Genomic DNA, 21957 nt, shown 5'->3' with positions numbered 1-21957 from the left:
TGCATGGGCTCAGAAACACCCACCAGAAATCATTATCTGTGAACACCGCAGAAGAAGCCGTACGTGAGCATGATCCAGAAAACCCACCATTTCTGGGTCAAAACTCGTTCCAAATTGACTGTTCGAACTACAAATTTGAATTATTTTTGGAAAAACGATGTCTAAAGTAAATAGAATATAAACCAAAGGAACATGTGTTTTTTTTAAGAAATGAACGCTGGGGATGGAGCCACCAGGAAAGAGAAAAAGGGGAAGACTAAAAAGGAGGTTTATGGATGTGGTGAAGGAAGACATGCAAAATGATGCGCTGTGGCGCCCCCTAACGGCAACAGCTGAAAGATGATGTTGACCAGGGAAAGGTTGTTTGTGCCAGGAGAAAAGGTCTGAGAAAAACAAGAGATCAACATTTCAGAATGCACACCAGGCCAAAGCAGGAGGTCTTTTCAACCGCCACGTCAGTCAAGAACATGAATCTAAGATCACAGTGGGCACAGGACAAAAATAAGAACTCTACAGCCAGGTTTTGTCCAGAACAAACATGTCTGTGCACGAGGCAGTATTTGTCTTTTGATTCCAACCCAATCACCACCATATGAATTAATTCGGTTTAAAGATCGATAATCAATCAATTTTTTATTCAAATGAATGATTGTAAACTGTACTAAAGTGTAATGCATTTTATTTCTTAATATATAAAAAAAAATGCCATTATAACCACCACCATCATCATCATATATTTCCATTATGAATTGCACAAATAAAAAAAAAATAAAAAACAACCGTATTCCCGAATTATGTCTAGAAGCTTCTCACTTTATTGTCCAAGTTCATGAATAACTACAAAACAAGAGCTTTTTCTGTACAAATCTAAATGTATGATGTTGAAGGAACAAAATAAAAAAAATAAAACGAGACTTACTGAAAGAGACACCAAACCTGATCGCTCACCTCAGTAAAGGAAGTGAATGTGAAGAGAAAAGCGAGAATGCCAGAGATATTTTGTACAAATGGGAGGATTTTGGCCCAATCGGCCGAGTTCTAAACTGATAAAAAGAAAAAAAATTTAAAAACACGCGGGCGCGACAAATCCGTCTGCTGATGACGCGGGACACGTACACACTTCACATTTGAGAGTGGCAGTGATGAACCCTAACGCACGCACACAATTATAGCGATTGCTTCAGGAGATAAAGGTGTGTGTCGGACCCTGAGACTTGAGAAGGTAAATAATTGCTACGGTCCAGTTTCTATACAACTATAATGAAGAAAAGTGATCGACGTTCAGAAAAACGGGACTGTAAACTCCCGTCCCTACACACACACACACACACGATCTAAAACGTTTTTCTCATAATTGGTCAAATAAAACAAAACGTTCACGGAAAGAGAATAAAGACAAAGAAACATGAAAGACAGAATAAAAGGAGAGGTAGACTGAAGAAAGGAAAACAGGCAGTATTAGTGTGTGTGAGTGCGTTATGTGAGGGCACGTTATTTTTTGGCTTTCCCTCCCTTGGGGGCGTTTCTTGGTGGTGTGACGGGTCGGCCGGTCCCGAACGCTCCGGCGCTGCTGTACCCCAACATCTTCTTGTCGGCGGGTTTCAATATCTGAGAGGAAGGAAGAGAAGCCGGGGGGGGGGGGGGGGGTGGGGGGGGTGAGAGAGACCAATGTGAACTAAAGGTTTCTGCCAGACTTGTATAGAAAACAGCCTCTGTTATGAAGACATACGTCCCCCAACCTCATACAGATAAAGACCTAAAGAACCAAAAGATGCTTCTCCATGACCACTGGGTGTCCGTGTAGAGCTCTAGAGTTTCACATCACCACTAGGGCTGCAACCAACGATTATTTGATAATTAATAAATTAGACGGAGGGGGGGTTATATCAGATTTTAAATATTCAATAAGCCGTGTTGCCTATTATAACTGTATAAAACCCTAATTCAGGGTATTCATGTATAAAAGTTTACTTAAAGCCACACAATTAATTTAACTATTTTTAATTGAGAAATGTTAAAGCTTCGAGTGCTGCTTGTTGAGGCGTGAATGCAGGATTTCTTAAAACAAATGCACTCATGCTGGGTAAAATTGTTTCATTCAATGGTGTGAAAATACCTGGAAGGAGCACATGAGGGTCTCGTCAACGCTCATCATAGCACCGGCGTTGTCGAACTCGCCGCAGTAGTTCGGCGCAGAGAAGAGAGTCACGAGCTGCCGCTTCGCAAAGAACTCGTATCCGTCCTCCACCACCTGAAAACACACACACAGTCATATGAAGCACTGTCTTAAGTCCTACTTGGCAACTCGAGCTCTATTTGAGTCAGACCTGGTGCGCTCTGCAAATGAGGTCCATGTCGTGCTTGTTCAGGAACTTGGCGACAACATCGGAGCCAAAGGTGAAGGAGACTCCGCGGTCGTTTTCGCCCCAACCCATCACGTCTTTATCAGGGTCGGCCCACAGCAGGTCACACAGCAGCCCCTGATCCGGCACGTCCGTGGGTCTCATCACACGCCGGATCTGCTCCATCGACTGAAGGTCCGGAGAAAGGCCTGAAATAAAGCATGAGTGACGAGAGAGGAAAACATTTTTGGCACGTGTTCTGTTGAACGAGTTTCACTTTAATAGCACACAAAACAAAAAAAAAACTGCCGAATAAACTTTTTTTTAAAGAAATCGCGAGATGGGCAATTTACGCTCCAAAATATGACCAATATCTGATAGTTTGATCTCCTCGCTGAACCGTTTCTAGAGAGTCATACAGAATACAGATTGACATGGCAGAGGTAGAGCTGCATCTTGCTGGAGACACAACAGGAAAGTAAAGTCTGGTTTTATTTAAACCTGTGAGTAAAGGGAGTGCACCCGCCACATTAAACTTCTGAAGGGACAACACTATAGAAATTAAACTTGGTATATTTTAGGAGAAGTCAATGTGGGGGACAATTTTGTTGCCAGTTATTTAGACAATAACGGCTGAATGTTAAGTATATCCAAGCTGCACGCTGACTAAACTATATCCAAGTATCCTTTCTATAGCATTAAACATATAATGAAATGGTTGCTGAAATGTAAAGGGGTGCCCTCACTTTTATGAGTCCCAATGCTGGTTTTCGGAAAAGATCACATGTAAAGCATGAGGTAGGAGCGAGGAGAAAGTTTGCAAAGTTCGGTCGGAGACACTGTCGAATCTCGCAGGCAGCAGAAAGAGGATTAATGAGGCACCTGGCATGTTGCTAGGTTTTGCACGTTACCTCCATGGCAGCAGAAAATCTTCTCGTCGACGATGGCTGCCACGGGCAAGCAGTTAAAGCAGTCTGTAAACGTCTTCCACAGTTTGATGTTGTAGCGTCGTTTGCCTGCAATCAGAAACAAAAACGCAATTCTCACGTGAAAAACATCTCCTCTGAAAGTTACGCCTTGACTGCCAGGTCACACAAACTCCGCCTCCAGAGTGTTCACCTAAAAGAATTAGCCGAGTCATGAACCATGTTTCCATGGTTACACTGAGGTGATGTAATCAGGCATCAATGACTATCTTTTACCACTCGCATTTCGCTTCTTGGACAGGAATAACGCAAAAATAATCGATGACAGCATTAATAAATTTAACAGTTTATTAAATCTGGTTAAAAAATTTCCACATTTTCATCCTAAATACTCCTGAGTCACACACTGTCTGTGACTGGATCTGACTGGACTTCTGGGATCTGTAGCATGAAATGCTTTTCTGCAGGTTTCACCAAGTCACATTTAAGACATTATAAGACCAGTATGAACAAAATTTAAGACCTCAAAAACACACTAATACGTTGTGAGCAAATGACCGAGCTCCAAGTTTGGTTTTCTTTTTTCACGCCAAGTATCGCTAACCTCGCCCTTTCCCACAGGCAAACTTTTACATTTTCGTTTGTAGTCGTAATACAGCAAATTATATTGGGATTAGCGAAAGTAAGGAACTACAACAATACAAACAAACATTCTAAAGTGCTGCCGGAGCATTTCAATGAGAGTTACATGGATATCGGAAAATTAAGACCTAAAAAGAAAAATCCTGAAAGAGGCCATGATGAAGACGAGCTCGTCGTCTTACACGTTCATTCATGTTGAGCAGGATACAACCAAGCAAATGTGACTCACACTCGTCGTAGAAGCCGTATATCCTGTTGATGGAGGCGCACTCGTGGTTCCCTCGCAGCAGGAAAAAGTTCTCAGGGTATTTAATCTTGTAAGCCAAAAGCAAGCAGATGGTCTCTAAAGACTGCTTCCCTCTGTCTACGTAGTCTCCCAAGAACAGGTAGTTACTCTCCGGGGGGTATCCGCCATACTCAAACAGCCGGAGCAAGTCGTAGTACTGACCGTGAACATCACCTACGGGCAGAGAAAAGAGAAAAAAGAGGACAGAGAAACGTCATTTTGGAATAAGTTGCTCTAGGCTGCAATCTAAAGCCACGATTAATATAGATAAAAACAAAACAGGAAAACCGACAACGCCAAGGCTGCAATTCCAAAGTAAGAGGGTGGAGCCCGTATTGCGCAGCGTTAAACTCATTTCCAGATGGCCGCCCAATATTCCTGACTCAATTATACAGGTATTCACAAAGATGTATTAGTCATAATCAGGAGCTCTTTTTGAAGAGATCATCGCACCGATTTGCTTTAACATCGCTTCTGGTGTAAACGAGAGATTAGGCAGAGAAGTTACCGCAAACTTTCAGGGGTGCTTCAAGCTCGAGAAGGATGGGCTGGCTGAGGAAAATCTCCCTGGATTTCAGACACAGGCCACGAATCTCGTTCTCCGTCAGCTGCACGTTCTTACCAGGTCTGGAGCCTTTCACTAGACCAAAAACAAAAACACCATGAGAATTGATACAGATAACACGAGTGTACATCAATCCATCATTAAATATTCACACATACAAAATGATATATGACAGTGACGTATCTCATGATATTCAATATATAACATGATGAGAGATAGAAAGACAGACAGACAGACAGACAGGCAGATATACAGACAGAAAAATGGATAAACAGAGACAAATATACAGATAGATAGAAAGGCCAACAGAGACAGACAGAAAAAGACAGATAGATAGAGGCAAACAAATAGGTAGATAGAAACACAGAGAGGGAGATCTGAGAGCAGACAGAGAGTGAGGCAGGCAGACAGACAGACAGAGACAGAAAGAGGCAGACAGACAGAGACAGAAAGAGGCAGACAGACAGAGACAGAAAGAGGCAGACAGACAGAGACAGAAAGAGGCAGACAGACAGAGACAGACAGAAAGAGGCAGACAGACAGAGACAGACAGAAAGAGGTAGGCAGGCAGACAGACAGAGACAGGCAGGCAGAGACAGGCAGGCAGGCAGGCAGAGACAGGCAGGCAGACAGACAGAGACAGGCAGGCAGACAGACAGAGACAGGCAGGCAGACAGACAGAGACAGGCAGGCAGACAGACAGAGGCAGGCAGGCAGACAGACAGAGACAGGCAGGCAGGCAGACAGACAGAGACAGGCAGGCAGGCAGACAGACAGAGACAGGCAGGCAGGCAGACAGACAGAGACAGGCAGGCAGACAGAGACAGGCAGGCAGACAGAGACAGGCAGGCAGACAGAGACAGGCAGGCAGACAGAGACAGGCAGGCAGACAGAGACAGGCAGACAGAGGCAGGCAGACAGAGACAGGCAGACAGAGGCAGGCAGACAGAGGCAGGCAGACAGAGGCAGGCAGACAGAGGCAGGCAGACAGAGGCAGGCAGACAGAGACAGGCAGACAGAGACAGGCAGACAGAGACAGGCAGACAGAGACAGGCAGACAGAGACAGGCAGACAGAGACAGGCAGACAGAGACAGGCAGACAGAGGCAGGCAGACAGAGACAGGCAGACAGAGACAGGCAGACAGAGGCAGGCAGAAAGAGGCAGGCAGAAAGAGGCAGACAGACAGAGGCAGGCAGGCAGACAGAGGCAGGCAGAAAGAGGCAGACAGACAGAGGCAGGCAGGCAGACAGAGGCAGGCAGGCAGACAGAGGCAGGCAGGCAGACAGAGGCAGGCAGGCAGACAGAGGCAGGCAGGCAGACAGACAGAGACAGACAGAAAGAGGCAGGCAGGCAGACAGACAGAGACAGACAGAAAGAGGCAGGCAGGCAGACAGACAGAGACAGACAGAAAGAGGCAGGCAGGCAGACAGACAGAGACAGACAGAAAGAGGCAGGCAGGCAGGCAGACAGACACAGACAGAAAGAGGCAGGCAGGCAGACAGACAGAGACAGACAGAAAGAGGCAGGCAGGCAGACAGACAGAGGCAGACAGAAAGAGGCAGGCAGGCAGACAGACAGAGGCAGACAGAAAGAGGCAGGCAGGCAGACAGACAGACAGGCAGACAGAAAGAGGCAGGCAGGCAGACAGACAGACAGAGACAGACAGAAAGAGGCAGGCAGGCAGACAGACAGAGACAGACAGAAAGAGGCAGGCAGGCAGACAGACAGAGACAGACAGAAAGAGGCAGGCAGGCAGACAGACAGAGACAGACAGGCAGGCAGGCAGACAGACAGAGACAGACAGAAAGAGGCAGGCAGGCAGACAGAGACAGACAGAAAGAGGCAGGCAGGCAGACAGACAGAGACAGGATCATGTAAATATGGAGGAGAAAGAAAGATTGGGAAGACTAAAGTCATTTTTATCATTTATTTAGGTTAAAATGTATTAAACTAGTTAAACAAAACTGGTGTAATTAGTAATAAAACTAAATTAAAATAAAATAAAATAAAAATATAAATTAAAACAAAAAGGGAATGTAAGTCAGGATTGAAGCGCTTTGCGTCCGCCATTGCACTCACTAGGCGGCCACGGTCGAGTCCAAAATTCACTACACTATGTAACATGTGCACTAGGTAGGCCGCACACTCACCGCCACGGTAGGCCGCCGACGTAGTGCGCGTGGTTGTATTTGAGACACCGCTCGTAACAAGTCTAAACCTACATATACAAAACTAATAAAGAACAGAGGGAATATGGAGAACAAACTAAAGGCTAACGAGTTACTCACCTTCCAAGAGACGCTGGATGATAGAATCGATGTTTAATTTGTCCGATTCGGTCATTTTTGTGTTTTTTCCCTTTAAATAAAAAATTTGCTCAGGATTTTCTCCAGCAAGCTAACCTGCGAGCAACAGGAGGAAGCTCGCGCACACCCGGCCTCGCGCTGGCGGCTCTCGGACTCTCACGCGGTTAAAGAAACACGTTAAAATGTATTATATCTATTTTTCTTTAGAGCGGAAACAAACCGGTGTTCGATTCACGATCGAAGTCCCGACGGTTTCACGAGTTTGTTCGTGTAAAAAAAAAAAAAAACTACAAGCGCCGTCTGCACCACCAGCGCGTCAAACCTTTTTCCGGTCTCACCTACCGCTTTAGGAGGCTTTGTGCCTGCGTTACTTCCGGTTGCGTCACCGTGCCCCCTCCCCTCTCTCTCTCTCTCTCTCTCTCTCTCTCAATATAAATAAATAATGGAAGCGCTTTTATCCGTTAGTGTGGAAGTTTGGATCATTTCAGTGACTTGGTTTTTGAAACTCATTCTTTAAAATGATGTCTTTTTGCAGTTATTCAGTTCGTTTCGTTCTTTTTTATCGGTAATAAAATAAAATGTCTCATTCACCATAAGCAGATTCTCAAAAAGTCAAAATTCACCAACTTTAACTAAAGTTCCAATAATGAAAATATGAGAATGCAGATAATCATAATAAACGCTGATTTCTTCTTCTGAGTCTCATTAAAGACACTTCAAAATGAAGTGTCTCTGTCTATCCTTCTCTCTGTCTCCCTCTATCTCTGTCTATCATTCTCTATGTCTTCCTCTGTCTCTGTCTATCCTTCTCTCTGTCTCCCTCTGTCTCTGTCTATCTCTGTCTATTCTTTTCTCTGTCTTCCTTTCCTCCTCTATCTCTGTCTATCCTTCTCTCTGTCTTCCTCTGTCTCTGTCTATCCTTCTCTCTGTCTTCCTTTCCTCCTCTATCTCTGTCCATCCTTCTCTCTGTCTCCTTCTATCTCTGTCTATCCTTCTCTCTGTCTCCCTCTATCTCTGTCTATTCTTTTCTCTGTCTCCTTCTGTTTTTCTATCCTTCTCTCTTTGTCTATCTTTCCTCCTCTATCTCTGTCTATCCTTCTCTCTGTCTCCCTTTCCTCCTCTATCGCTGTCTATCCTTCTCTCTGTCTTCCTCTGTCTCTGTCTATCCTTCTCTCTGTCTCCTATTCCTCCTCTATCTCTGTCTATCCTTCTCTCTCTGTCTTCCTCTGTCTCCCTTTCCACCTCTATCTCTGTCTATCCTTATCTCTTTCTTCATCTGTCTCTGTCTATCCTTCTCTCTGTCTTCCTCTGTCTCTGTCTATCCTTCTCTCTGTCTCCCTCTATCTCTGTCTATTCTTTTCTCTGTCTCCTTCTGTTTTTCTATCCTTCTCTCTTTGTCTATCTTTCCTCCTCTATCTCTGTCTATCCTTCTCTCTGTCTCCCTTTCCTCCTCTATCGCTGTCTATCCTTCTCTCTGTCTTCCTCTGTCTCTGTCTATCCTTCTCTCTGTCTCCTATTCCTCCTCTATCTCTGTCTATCCTTCTCTCTCTGTCTTCCTCTGTCTCCCTTTCCACCTCTATCTCTGTCTATCCTTATCTCTTTCTTCATCTGTCTCTGTCTATCCTTCTCTCTGTCTTCCTCTGTCTCTGTCTATCCTTCTCTCTGTCTCCCTTTCCTCCTCTATGTCTGTCCATCATTCTCTCTGTCTCCCTCTATCTCTGTCTATTCTTCTCTCTGTCTTCCTCTGTCTCTGTCTATCTTTTTCTCTGTCTCCCTTTCCTCCTCTATCGCTGTCTATACTTTTCTGTCTGTTTCTCCTCCTCTATCTCTGTCTATCCTTCTCTCTGTCTCCCCCTGTCTGTCTATCCTTCTCTCTGTCTCCCTCTCCTCCTCTGTCTCTGTCTATCCTTCTCCCTGTCTCCCTTTCCTCCTCTATCTCTGTCTATCCTTCTTTTTGTCTTCCTCTCCTCCTCTGTCTATCCTTCTCTCTGTCTGTTTCTCCTCCTTTATCTCTGTCTATCATTCTCTGTCTCCCCCTGTCTGTTTATCCTTCTCTCGGTCTCCCTCTCCCCCTCTGTCTTTCACTATCCTTCTCTCTGTGTCCCTCTCCCCCTCTGTCTCTGTCTATCCTGCTCTCTGTCTCCCTTTGTCTCTGTCTATCCTTCTGTCTGTCCTTCGAGCCGGATAAGTGTGCTTACCACAGAAATAGGATGTCAGAGCAACCTTCCAGAACTCAGCTCCCACCCCGTCTTAAAGACTATGAGGTGCAATATCCTACTCAGGGTTCACATGGACAAGTAAGGTCTGCAGAGGTCAACGTTAAGGGTCGATTAAACACAGGGCCTGTTACCCCTCTCATTAATCTTCCAGAGATAGCTGCTAAAGACGACACCAAGAACAAACCGACAAACTTTTAACTTGGAATAGGGGACAAATATGCCATGCATATTTAAGGGCAGCAGAGTAGGAAAGGATTCCCATTCAGTTGTGTTTCAATGCTTTACCACTAGAGGCAGACATACAGTTTACAGTTTAGATAAGTTATCTCTGACATCACAGTGCACTGTTCTCCATCAGGAGTGTAAAAGGCCAGAACACTTAGCAGGAGTCGTCGTTCAGCATCGCGCAACCTACCAAACAGTAGGTCAGTCGACAGCACGCAACCTACCAAACAGTAGGTCAGTCGACAGCACGCAACCTACCAAACAGCAGCTAGCAATTGACAGCAAGAATTACACACGATCAATTCTACACCCAGTAAATTTGAGTGTTCTGAATCCTGTACCGTGTTTTTACTGACACGCTGGGGCAAATACTATCTCCTGATCAGCGCACACCAGATAGTGAAACTCCCTTACAATTGGTCCAATGACCACTGCTGAGACAGAGGGGGAGTGGGAGACAGAGAGAAGGACAGATGGAGATAAAGTCCTCCTCTATCTTTGTCTATCCTTCTCTCTGTCTCCCTCTCCTCCTCTATCTCTGTTTTCCCTTTTCTCTGTCTCCCTCTCCTCCTCTATCTGTCAATCCTTCTCTTTGTCGCCCTCTCCTCCTGTGTCTCCCTCTATCCATCTCTCTGTCTTCCTTCCCCCTCTGTCTTCATCTATCCTTCTCTCTGTCTCTGTTTATCCTTCTGTCTCCCTTCCCCTCTGTGTCTGTCTATCCTTCTCTCTGTCTCTATCTATCCTTCTCTCTGCACCCCTATCTCAGTCTATCCTTCTCTCTGTCTTCCTCATCCCCTCGGTCTCTGTCTATCCTTCTCTCTGTCTCCCTCTCATCCTCTGTCTCTGTCTTCTGTCCTCTGTGTTATAAATTTCTTCATATCTATATTTCATGCATCATATTTTTGCCTTCATTTATTTCCTGCCAGTGCATGTTATGTTAGAATGGAATGAGAGCAAGTTTAAACCCTTAAAACTGCGAACATCCCTGGTGTTTACGTATTACGATTGAACCAAAACAGCCAAACTGACTTCCGGTTTGAGACTCGGCGTGGCGTCGCGTCCTGTGACGCAAACACCACGCGACAGCTCGATCATTCGGTGATTCATTCCGGAGCGATGGCCAGGATGTGTCAAGCAAAACGATCGAAATGAACAAACTTAATGGATTAACATCCAAAAATACAAATCACTAACAGCGTTTTTTAATTGGCTAACAGGAAGATCGAGCGAGCATGAAGCTGATTCATAAGGACATCGAGAAGGACAATGCCGGGTAAGTGCACGCGCGTGTGCGCTCCGTGTCCCAAATACACACCGTGCACTACATAGAGGGTCGAAGCGACAGTGATCGAGGTATATATAGGGGTATACATTAGTACATAGTGTGTGGGTTGCCATGTAGTGCACTTGGAAACGCGGATAATCCAAATCCAGCTGTTTCCAGATCACTTCCTGTTTGGATAAGTGCACTAAGGAGTGTGTTCGAGAACAATCCCAAATAAATATGGGTCATTTTGGGTGCCATCCAGAATGTAGAAATACTATAGTACTCTTATATTGTGCTCTTGAGAAGGGATAGTAAAATATTTGGGGCTAAAAGTACAAAACAAACCAGAACATGTTTGATCATTTAGATCCTTCAAAGTTGCTCCTTCTGCTTTGATCACAGTTTTGGCACTCGTGTCATTCTCTCAGTCAGTCACCTGAAACCAAACCATATTTAGGGAGGTCCCAGAGGTGTTGAGTGCTTGTTGGCTGCTTTTCCTTCACTCTCATGTCCAGCCTCATCCTCCATGCTTCACAGTGGAAACCACGCGTTCAGGACCCGTCTGTTCATCCTCTGTCTGTCTGTCTACCGAAGACAATGCGGTTAGAACTAAAAAGTCTCCAATCTGCTCATTCTAATAAAGTTATCCTCTGCAGCAGAGGTAGCTCTTGGTCTTAGTTTTCCTGAATCAGTCTTCATCAGTGCTTTTGATGGATTTGTAAAATGCACTTATGGATACATTTAATGTGCTTGAGATTTTTCGGATGGACTGATCGTCCTTTCTTTTTTTCTCTTTTATTTATATATATATATATATATATGATATATATGATATATAAAATATTGATGCTGTCCTGACCCTTTCCTCTGCACCTGTGTAGTGTGAATTTGATGAGAGAATGCCATGTGTTTGCCAAGCCGGCATCAAAACCTCCAAACAAACCTGTACTGTATATGCGATTGGTGTCCTATGTAGTGGACCGACCCACTTTACCTTATTTCGCTTCATTCGTCAATGACGCCTCACGTGTCGGTGTAACTGTGTTCATCAGGCAGGTGACGCTGATCCCCGAGGAGGCAGAGGACATGTGGCACACATACAATTTAGTACAAGTTGGTGACAGTCTGAGAGCCTCCACTATCAGGTATGGTGGTTTTCACTTGGTTTTTTCGCATGCTTTAGCGAAGGGCGCGGTTTAAAACGCAGCTCGTGTCTCCGAACAGGAAGGTGCAGACCGAGTCGTCCACAGGCAGCGTAGGAAGCTCGCGAGTGCGCACCATGCTCACGATCTGCGTCGAGACCATCGACTTCGACACCCAGGCGTGTCAGCTGAGGGTCAAAGGCACCAACCTCGAGGAGAACCAGTACGTCAAGGTCAGGCGTCGGATCTATTAATAATGGCACCCTTCTCAAAGTCTAAAAGCTTTTTTATTTATTTTTTTATTTTTTCCTCAAGTCACACTTCTGTTATATTTCGGTACAGTCCGGGGGAAGAAATTCACATTTTCTTGTCAATTAGTATTTTTTTAATTATTATTATTAACGCAGTTTATTTTTATCACTAACATTTCCGAACAGTTTACATTTTTAAAATCATTTTAAATAAAATACCTGCTTAATTCAAATAAAAAAAACAATTCTATAAATAACAAAATGAATCAAATAAATGCAATACACTTAAAAAAAGAAATTAATTAAATTAAGTGATCGATTAAATTGGCATGAAATAAATTGCTTAAATAAAATGAGATAAAATGGAACTTTTTTGTTGTTGTAAATTTAATGGGTAATAAATGTCTTCCTTTATTCACTCCCTCCATAAGCGGAATTGTCAGAAGTTTCTCCTTTTAAGAGAAATACTCGAAGCTAAAGAATCCATAGCGCTAGACGAGTAGCATCTCAGTACGAGTCCCTTCAGTGCACTTGTTGATATAAACCATCACCTTTTGACCATTTAGAATTCAGAATCCATCCATTTGACTCCGAATTGCTGTTTCGTACGATTTGACGTCCTGTGTCTCCTCATCAACTTTTTGCTCTCATTGGTCAGATGGGTGCCTACCACACGATCGAGCTGGAACTCAACAGGAAGTTCACCCTGGCCAAGAAAATGTGGGACAGCGTGGTGCTCGACCGCATCGGTACCTTTTTAAATTAGGATTTCTCTAAAATAAAGTTGTGACCTATCTAGGAGTTACTGTACTCTGATTACTACCACCATTATCGACCCCACAGAGCAGGCGTGTGACCCGGCGCAGAAGGCAGATGTGGCGGCCGTGGTGATGCAGGAGGGTCTGGCCAACCTGGTGCTGGTGACTCCGGCCATGACGCTGCTGCGAGCTAAAATCGAGGTCACCATCCCGCGCAAGAGGAGAGGCAGCTGCACTCAGCACGAGAAGGTCAATGGGGTGTTTTTTTTAAGATCAAGATCTATTGGTATTCTACCTATTCCTACTTCTTATTATTCTTCAGACCAAAAATGTCTACCTGACCCGAGGACATAGAGGAGGTTGAGCTGCTATAACCAAAATTAACCTCTAGGGGGAGTTTGACATTCATTTATGACTTTGTAGTGATACAAAATTGTAAAAAAAAAAAAAAAAAAAAAAAAATTGATATTTTTATACAATACGTTGCGACGCTGCCAGGATGTACCCATCTCTTACAGAGTGTGTGTTCGAGTGCGAGTTCTTTGCGGTGTTTACGGTAGTGTAAAAGCTCTGTTTTGATCAATTATGTACTGTCATTTGTTTAACCTTAATTGTACTACCCCATTGCGATCATTATTCTTTAAGACTCCTGGGTTGGCAATTGAGTTTTAAGTGACCATATTTTCAAGTTACGATGTTACGTGTTATTGTAACGCATCTCCATCGTAAATCAGGCACTAGCTATGCTAGTGTTTCAGATAAAAATGCGGCAAACAGGAAATGACTGGGTATCTCGGTGAGCCTTGTATGTATCGACACCAAAACAAAACCATGTTAAACATGTAAACGAGTTTCTTCTAGACTTTCGCTGATTCGGTAAGACTTAGCTTGTCGCTAAGGTGTGGGGCTAAAAAAAAAGTGCTTGGCCCCCTCAAGCGCAGATTTTTTTTTAAAAATTTGTTTGTTTGTTTTTTAAAGCCAATATTAAAAAGTGTCATGTAACGTGGGTCTTTAATTAAACTTTGCGATTTGTAGCTTCGTCTAAAAAAAATCTTAACTAATCCATAATTCAACAAATTAAATGTTTTCCCTCCTTTCAGGCGCTCGAGCGATTCTATGAAGCCGTCATGCAGGGAATCCTGAGGCACTTCAACTTCGACGGTGAGGCTCATGTGTGTTGAAGCTTTAAACAAACCTGTGTTTATCGTGTTTATCTATCCTTCAATCTCTCTCTCTCTCTCTCTCTCTCTCTCTCTCTCTCTCTCTCTCTCTCTCTCTCTCTCTCTCTCTCTCAGTGGTGAAGTGTATACTGGTGGCGAGTCCGGGTTTCGTTAAGGATCAGTTCATCTCATACCTCTTTAAAGAAGCAGTGAGGCAGGAGTGCAAGGTTCTGCTGGAGAACAGGTCAAAATTCATGCCCGTGCACGCATCGTCCGGACACAAGTATTCTCTCAAAGGTCTGTACCAGCATGTTTTATGAAAAAAAAGCTTATTTCATATAAGCTAATATAACCTAATATATATATATATAACTTTCGTTATGTATCCGCACGGACGGTTTTAATTGCCGGATATGCGCAGCGTGGCAGATTTTAGTGCCGATTTGAGACTGTTCATTGATTAAGAAATGATTTTTCGGTGGAGTTTTATTTTTTTAATTATTTTCTTTGTATTCATTTTTTTTATTTATATTTTTTATAAAAATGGTCAAACAAAAATGATTGAACGATTGAGCGTTGATAAAATTAGTACTGTTAAAATTCATTTGCGTTAACGCATTCATTTTGACAGCCTGGATGGATGGATGGATGGATGGATGGATGGATGGATGAATGGATGGATGGATGGATGGATGGATGGATGGATGGATGGATGGATGAATGGATGGATGGATGGATGGACAGTAAAACTTTGATTTTGTTTCCTCAGAGGTTCTGTCTGATCCGGCTGTCACGTGCCGTCTGGCTGATACGAAGGTATCATCATCATCTTGGATTTGTATAATTCATAAATATTCAGTAACATCGTTTACATATTCAGTTTCATATTAACATCTGCATAAATAATAGGCTGCAGGTGAGGTGAAAGCCTTGGAAGACTTTTACAAGATGCTGCAACATGAACCCGATCGAGCTTTTTACGGGTCAGTCGCCATTTTATTCGATGAAAATCCTGTGCGTGATGTAAGAGAAGCTATTTAATGTTCATTATCATGAAGATGAAATGAGTTTTCCATGCGCAGACTGGCACACGTGGAGAAAGCGAGCGAAGCACTGGGCATCGACATCCTGCTCATCAGCGATCAGCTGTTCAGGTGATGCGCCTGTTAGCATGAAAAACATCCATCAAGGTTTTCATTAATAAATGGTGGAGTTTTGATGTTATGATGTCATCACGGTTTTCATTTGTGTGGCCTTTATGTAATAGGCATCAGGAAGTAGCTACCCGGAGTCGATACGTCCGGCTTGTGGATAACGTGAGGGACAACGGGGGAACCGTCAGGTAACAAAAAAGATTGAACGCTAACAGACATGTGGGCACATCTCCAGATCCATCACAGAGCACTGCTCCGAGGACGAGGTTGTGCCAAAGAACACATCCTGATACGATACATAAAAGTTCCTCTCAGCGTCTTTTGAGCAAACCTTTATTTATTTCTTTTTAGCCAAATATCAGTAGCCTACCATTTTTACGATCCTTTGCTACGGTTTCGGTCTTTTCATCTGATTGGGTTTGGTTTGTTTTTTGAACGAACCCCATTCCTTTGCTGAAATGCTTCAAAATCAACAAATGTGGAAATTCAGAAAACTTATTCGTAACTTGTTGCCATGGTTGTTGTGAAGGCGATTTTGTTTTTGCTCTCTAAATCCTTCTCTCTTTTTTTTTTTCTTTTCTTAAGGATATTTTCAAGCTTGCACGTATCCGGAGAACGTAAGTTTATCGCACTTCCACCCTTCACGTTGACTCAAACCTGGAAATAAACTCTGATAACTACATGTTCTCTCTCTCTCTCTCTCTCTCTCTCACTCTCTCTCTCTCTCTCTCTCTCTCTCTCTCTCTCTTTATATCTCGATCTCTTCCAGAACTGAATCAGCTCAGCGGCGTAGCAGCCATCTTGCGCTTTCCCATCGCCGATCTCTCCGACGCCGAGGAAAACAGCAGCTCTGACGAAGACTGATGGAGGGAAACTCGCAGGCCATCCATTATGACATTAAACCCCTTACACACCTTATTAATGCGTTTAAACATAACTATCCTTCATTCTAACGGCTCCAAGCAACGTGCCTTTAACATGTTCACGTGATCCGCAGTATAACTTCAGATTTAAAGAAGATTTCTTTTGTTTCATAGTAACACGAAATGGACATTTTGGAATCATTTAAACGAAAACACCTTGCTAATAAGAGGGATCTTTTTTTTCTGTTCGGGCGCCAACAAAACGGACAGAACAAACAGCAAATGTAGCGTTTGTTTTTAATTTCGATTGTATATAAGATGAATAAGTTACTTTCATTAAAAACAGCTGCATTTGGAAAGCATCAAAGTACATGAGTGTAGTGTCTGATTTAAGCCCTTCAGAAAGCAATACAAGCAAGTGTTTGCTAACTTGCTAGATATCAGCACTGAGGAATGATGACGTACATAAACCTAAAAACATTGTGTTGTATTGTTTTTATATTCACTCCTAATTGTAGTTAGCTAAAAGTAAAAAAAAAAAAAAACAACAAACTTTCAGAATCAGTCTTAGTGTTCACTTGGATGCTAGCTAACTAACTGGATAGCAATTAGCTGTGTGGAACGACTGCATTCATGAACCCAGAAATCCTGTTTGCTCATAATAGCCAGCTATAAATGAGCAGAAAGAAATTTCCAGCTATCTATTGACAGAAGTGAGGATCAGAACAAATCAAGATAACGACTTTGAAATTCCGCCAAATTTGCACTTTGGCTAATCGATAATTACCTGACAACAGCCCAGAAGGATTTTTTTTTTTTTTTTATGTAAATATTTACTCTCCGTAAAATTACAAATCTGTCAAATTCGTTCGGCTTTAGTCAGCTAGCGATGAGTAGAAGGGGTGATCGAGAGCATTAGAGATTTCTGTCAAATTAGCAGGTGGTGCTAACTGACTAGCAAACAGCAAATCTCAGAAAGTCTGTCAGTTGAGCCTATTTATCCAACATACAGACATTCTTTAGAAGTGAAAATAAAAATGATAAAAAAATTCTTTCAAATAAATCCTGCTAAATTAGCTCACATTCGCTGGCTAGAAAAGATTTCTGATATGGTTTAGTATATTAGGCTTCTCTGAGGTAGAAGTAGTAAAATCTTTGGTCGAAACTATTAACTATAACTATTAACTATAATGTAGATTTATACAGGAACTGCTTCCTCAGTGAGTGCAGGATATATTTGTGGGACAGGTAGGGCAGAGGAGGATTCATAGCTTCAACAAATAAGGCAGCCAACTTTAGATAGAGGCATTAGTGAATTTCATCTGAGTGGCATTTTTTTTTTTTTTTTTTTTTTTATCAAGTTCTTCTGGTCCACTGTTATAGTGTGTCTTCATCACCTAGTGGAGATAATAAGTATTTCCCAGTCTTTTGTTCATTTTGGAGGGCACTGGTAGTTCTTAAGCCATGCCAGGTCCTCCATGGTGCCCCAGTGCAGGAATATTATGGCCAGAACAACAGCTACATGCATGATCTGGTGACTGTTGAACCAGTAATCGAAGCGGCCGGGGCTGAAGCGCTCAGGTATGCGGTATACGTTCACCAAGCCGCCCATCAGCGCCAACGCATCCATGATGACATAATGATGGAGCGACTCTGGATTTCCGGTGGCGAATTCAAACCAGCGCAGGAAAAAAAGGAAAGCGCGGAACAAGGCTTGGAGGCCGAAGGAGCGCAGACGGCGTGCGCCGCTCTGAGCAGTCAAAGCATCACGGACGCCGCGGCAGGAGAAGAGCACATAGCCGAACATGGCAGTGCGGCGTGCCAAGGGCTGGCACAGCAGAGTAATGTGCACGATTGGCAAAGCACCTGCAGGAAAATAAAGGGGAAAATAGAGGGCTGTGAGGTCCGGAGTCTGTGAAAGTGTTTATTCTGAGCACCCAAATGCAAGCGAAGTCTATGTAAAATTTTTAGTTGCTTAGCGAATTGTGAGGGGTTTTGCATTTTGTGTGTGTGTGTGTGAATGTTAAAGCATTGTATGGAATTGTAAAAGCATTTTGTGCGAATGTCAGAGTGTTTAGTTCGGAGCGAAGTGCGATTGTAAAGAAAATGTGAAATTTCGTGCAAAAGTGAATGTTAGGGGCTTTTTTGTGCGAATGCCAGAGTTGATTGTTCAAAGTGTGTTTTGTGTGAATATGTAAGAATGTGAGATTTTGTGTAAAGGTAAGTGTGCAGCTAAAAGAGACCTAAAAAACCCTTCGTATGAACGCAAGAGAATTTTGTGCGAATGCAGGAACATGTTGTGCGAAGGGGCTTTGTACGAGTGAGAGTGCTATGTGTTATTTTTAAGTTTTGTGCCAATGTCTTTCTTTAATTGTGAGGTTTGTGGACAAATTCTTGGGATTGTTTTAGGTTTTTCATGAACGAGTCTAAATATTAGAGATCTTTTGCCTAAATGCATTTTGTGCAACTGCAACACCGCCACTGGGTCAGATGGTTGCGAAAAAGCATTCTGTCTGGCACAATGACATTGTGAGTGAATGATTTTTTTTTTTTTTACAACTGCAAATCGCAAGAGCAATTTGTTTGTGGATATGAGTTTTGACTCAGACCATTTTGTGCGGTGGAGGTACACATCTTTTTGTCATCGTGGAAGGCGATTTGCATATACATTTACATTTACATTGATGTCATCAGCTTACAATTATCTCATTCCTACACCTGAGCATTTAAGGGTTAAGGGTCTTGCTCAAGGGCGGCTTGGTAGTGATGGGATATGAACTCATGCCCTTCTGATCAGAAGTCCTACATCTTAACCACTGAGCTCCCACCACATCCTTGTAGTCTCACAGTTGCCATATACCATATGCAAAGCACTAAAGCGCTAGGGTAATTATGTAACCCTTTCCAGGTTCACTGAGCTCTTTTAAGGTGAGTCCAAACGTCCTCACCCAGAGTGTTGACAAGACAGACGCCGAACATGTCAAAGCAGAGCAGGGCGTCGTAGACTCGAGCTCCGCCTTCATGGTTCATGAAGATGTGATAAAGGACGGACCCGACAGTGGGAGAGAGGCAGGCTAGGTAGTGTACGATGCAAAGCCACTGCTCATCCACGTCAGACCAGGGAATGCTGAGAGGCAGGAGCAGCAGCAAGCACACGAATGGGACACCTGTAGGAAAGGTGGAAAGCTCATAAATATGTAGCATCTCGATATGGAAAGAAAATCTGCCATGTGGTTGAAGACCATTGAATCTTAAATTGAACTGATGGAGGAGGTTTGGATCCCTGATTCATTCGAGTACATAAAAGCAAAGCTCACAGTAAAGTAACCATAGATGTGTATGTCATGGACATATAGGGCGTAATCCTACTCCTGTGTGGAGACTTAATGACGGTAATCACTGTAATGTGCTTAAACAGAGATGTCCAGCTTAAGGTTGACCATGTGAACTGGGATCCTAGCACTATCGATTAGGTAGCCTGGAGGTAATTGGAAAGAAGTATGCAAATCAATGATGAAATGCTAACATTGCTTTGCTAAGTGATAACCAGGCTTTACCTCAGGATTCCTGTGTATAGACTGTGTGCATTTGCAACTGTGTTTGGAGAAGAGCTGCATAGACACCAAGCACATAGCTGTGGATTTGTTTTTAAATACAATTCAGTGGTGAAGCGACCGTGAAAACAATCCAGAACAATCAAGAACGTCAACATTTACCTCATATAAGTGTTATCTCCAAATAACTCTTTATGACTCTCTGCTCTCCCCTTCAGCCAATGCTCGTAACCTTGGGGTAATTATGGACAATGAACCGTCCTTCTTCCCACACGACGCTAATGTGGCTCGTTCGTTTCGAATTTCTTCTTTATAACATCCGAAGGATTTGACCATTTCTGTCCACACAAGCTGCCCAGGTGCTTGTTCAGTCTCTTGTCATTTCAAGACTCGACTACTGCATCTCTCTGCTGGCAGGTCTTCCCCTGAAAGTTATTCGTCCACTGCAAATGATCCAAAACGCAGCTGCACGACTTGTGTTCAATCTGCCCAAGTTCTCCCACACCACCCCACTGCTGCGATCCCTTCACTGGCTTTCAGTAGCTGCACGTATCAGATTCAAAACACTGATGTTTGCCTACAAGGCCAATAATGGACCATCACCATCTTACCTCAGGGACCTCATCACATCTCGCACTGCACCACGCTGTCTGAGATCCTCCAGCACTGCTCGACTGGTACCACCTTCTCTCAGAATGAGAGGTAAGTATACTTCAAGGCTCTTCTCTGTTCTGGCACTGAGGTGGTGGAATGAACTTCCCCTGGATGTCCGTACAGCGGAGTCCCTGACTATCTTCAAGCGACAATTGAAGACCTACCTCTTCCTGAAACACTTAAATTAGCAGTTTCCAAGTTTGTAGAATTCAAGGGTTATATTTATATTAAGTTTGTAATCTTGCTCACCAGTGTAGATTTATTCATTACTGGAGACTCAAAGCACTTTTGTACGTCGCTCTGGATAAGGGCATATGCTAAATGCCGCAAATGTAAATGTAAATGTAAATATATGTCAGTATATTATTTTGCAAAAGTCTCGATTATTTAGCAATTTCACTTAGCAATGACCAGTTACCAAACCTGAGCACACGAGTCATCATTTTTGAACTCTGACAAATTAAACAATGGAAGTCAGGGAAAAGGTTTGGTTTGTGCCCTTGTATATTTTCTGGCGATGATCTTTTTAACATTAGAAATGTTTGCATAGTAAATCTGTTACATCATTCTGTAATCACAGAAAGGAGAACCTAGCTAGCTACAGGTTGTTAGCGTTGTTTTCACATCTGTGACCTGAACTCAAGCCCTGATTTCAAATTGTACATTTAAACCTTTGACTACAAAGCAACCTTCTTTTTTAGTGTTGTAATCCTATCAAATTAACTAACGCTAGCATTTCATTGTTTTATGCTGTGTGCACCAACCGTATGCTGAAGTCGGCCCTGCGATTACACCCTAATTAGATTCCCCACACACACAGATTTACTGCTAAGCCAAACTAATGCCATTTACACACAACCGGTGCGTTAGAAGACATTCTTGAGAGAAAGAATGAGCCACGAGTAAACTCTACGATCTGTAAACCGTAAATGCATACATCGTATTCCGGAATGCACTCAAAAGTTTTAAACTTTTTGACTGTGAAATTCTTACCATGCGTGTAGATGTTTCCGAATTCGTTGTGCAGGTAAAAGAGACTTTGTAAGCATCCTGTGCAGGTGGACACCGGGCGATATCCGGTCAAAACGTACCTGTTAAATTGAAGGTGTGGCGGAGAGTTCTTAAAGTCCAACAGTTTTGGCACAGGGAAAAACACCATTGTGTTTCTGGGGCAAATTTTCGATCCCTCACCAAGTACACCAACTAGTAGTCATGCAGCAAGTCAACCATCTGTTACTGATCTATATGCTCGACTCTCAATTTGTGCACTTTTAGTAGAACAGTTCTCTAGATCTATCACTCGGGACTTTGCAGTGGGGACGTCTGGGTGAATTTCAATCCCTGCCCTCCACCTGTATTTAGTGTGGATAAGGCTTAGAGTGCTTCACACACTAACCTTTCCATACTAGCCTCCTTAGTCTGAATCCAGGCTCTCATTTACATGTATATTTACATTTACGGCAATGGCAGACGCCCTATTCCGGCGTGTCTTAACCACTGAGCTACCACTTTATTTATTCTGCAGGATGATCTTCATGCATCTTTTGCCTTCCTACACTTGTTAAATGATCACAAATCATACTCCAGCATTTCATTAGTGTTATACCAATGCAATGCAATGCTGAATTCATATGAAGCTCCA

At 43.1% G+C, this 21957-nt stretch overlaps 3 protein-coding genes across 5 annotated transcripts; 1 reads left to right on the top strand and 2 right to left on the bottom strand.

The window, feature by feature from the left end:
* Nucleotides 1-606: 606 nt before the first annotated feature.
* Nucleotides 607-7630, bottom strand: ppp1cab (protein phosphatase 1, catalytic subunit, alpha isozyme b). The gene is made up of 7 exons (XM_083557174.1): nt 7051-7630; nt 4705-4836; nt 4140-4370; nt 3254-3358; nt 2328-2551; nt 2117-2251; nt 607-1608 (listed from the first exon to the last, which is right to left on the bottom strand). Exons 1-7 carry the CDS (start codon nt 7103-7105, stop codon nt 1492-1494), a joined length of 999 nt encoding a protein of 332 aa, XP_083413300.1. The 5' UTR covers nt 7106-7630; the 3' UTR covers nt 607-1491.
* Nucleotides 7631-10457: 2827 nt separating this feature from the next.
* pelo (pelota mRNA surveillance and ribosome rescue factor) lies at nt 10458-16474 on the top strand (the record flags this gene model as incomplete). Of its 2 annotated transcripts, XM_083557147.1 has the most annotated exons (13): nt 10458-10785; nt 11832-11924; nt 12004-12154; nt 12831-12921; nt 13016-13179; nt 14031-14091; nt 14226-14387; nt 14860-14906; nt 15000-15073; nt 15173-15244; nt 15358-15432; nt 15830-15861; nt 16014-16474. In XM_083557147.1, 13 exons carry the CDS (start codon nt 10745-10747, stop codon nt 16106-16108), a joined length of 1158 nt encoding a protein of 385 aa, XP_083413273.1. In that variant the 3' UTR covers nt 16109-16474. The 2 variants fall into 2 exon arrangements, with proteins under 2 accessions (XP_083413273.1, XP_083413272.1); XM_083557146.1 differs by lacking the exon at nt 10458-10785 and having other exon boundaries at nt 11671-11924.
* A 965-nt stretch (nt 16475-17439) lies between these two features.
* paqr4b (progestin and adipoQ receptor family member IVb) lies at nt 17440-21661 on the bottom strand. 2 transcript variants are annotated; one of them, XM_083557194.1, is made up of 4 exons: nt 21507-21661; nt 21309-21406; nt 19056-19274; nt 17440-17973 (listed from the first exon to the last, which is right to left on the bottom strand). In XM_083557194.1, exons 1-4 carry the CDS (start codon nt 21527-21529, stop codon nt 17540-17542), a joined length of 774 nt encoding a protein of 257 aa, XP_083413320.1. In that variant the 5' UTR covers nt 21530-21661; the 3' UTR covers nt 17440-17539. The 2 variants fall into 2 exon arrangements, with proteins under 2 accessions (XP_083413320.1, XP_083413319.1); XM_083557193.1 differs by having other exon boundaries at nt 21309-21653.
* Nucleotides 21662-21957: the final 296 nt, after the last annotated feature.

Source organism: Silurus aristotelis (genome assembly GCF_946808225.1).
Source record: "Silurus aristotelis genome assembly, chromosome: 12".
Classification (NCBI taxonomy): domain Eukaryota; kingdom Metazoa; phylum Chordata; class Actinopteri; order Siluriformes; family Siluridae; genus Silurus; species Silurus aristotelis.
Note: the sequence above shows the minus strand (reverse complement) of the source record. Positions and strands in the feature narration are given on the sequence as shown.

What these genes read in the sequence shown, in the direction of transcription:
- ppp1cab (XM_083557174.1), bottom strand. Translation starts at nt 7,105, where the DNA reads ATGACCGAATCGGACAAATTAAACATCGATTCTATCATCCAGCGTCTC. An exon ending in AGCACCCCTGAAAGTTTGCG is followed by an intron (nt 4,371 to 4,704) that starts GTAACTTCTCTG and finishes CTCTGCCCGTAG; the next exon opens with GTGATGTTCACGGTCAGTAC. An exon ending in TCATTTGCAGAGCGCACCAG is followed by an intron (nt 2,252 to 2,327) that starts GTCTGACTCAAA and finishes GTGTGTTTTCAG; the next exon opens with GTGGTGGAGGACGGATACGA.
- paqr4b (XM_083557193.1), bottom strand. Translation starts at nt 21,474, where the DNA reads ATGGTGTTTTTCCCTGTGCCAAAACTGTTGGACTTTAAGAACTCTCCG. An exon ending in CGGAAACATCTACACGCATG is followed by an intron (nt 19,275 to 21,308) that starts GTAAGAATTTCA and finishes CCTTTCCTACAG; the next exon opens with GTGTCCCATTCGTGTGCTTG. An exon ending in CTGTCTTGTCAACACTCTGG is followed by an intron (nt 17,974 to 19,055) that starts GTGAGGACGTTT and finishes ATTTTCCTGCAG; the next exon opens with GTGCTTTGCCAATCGTGCAC.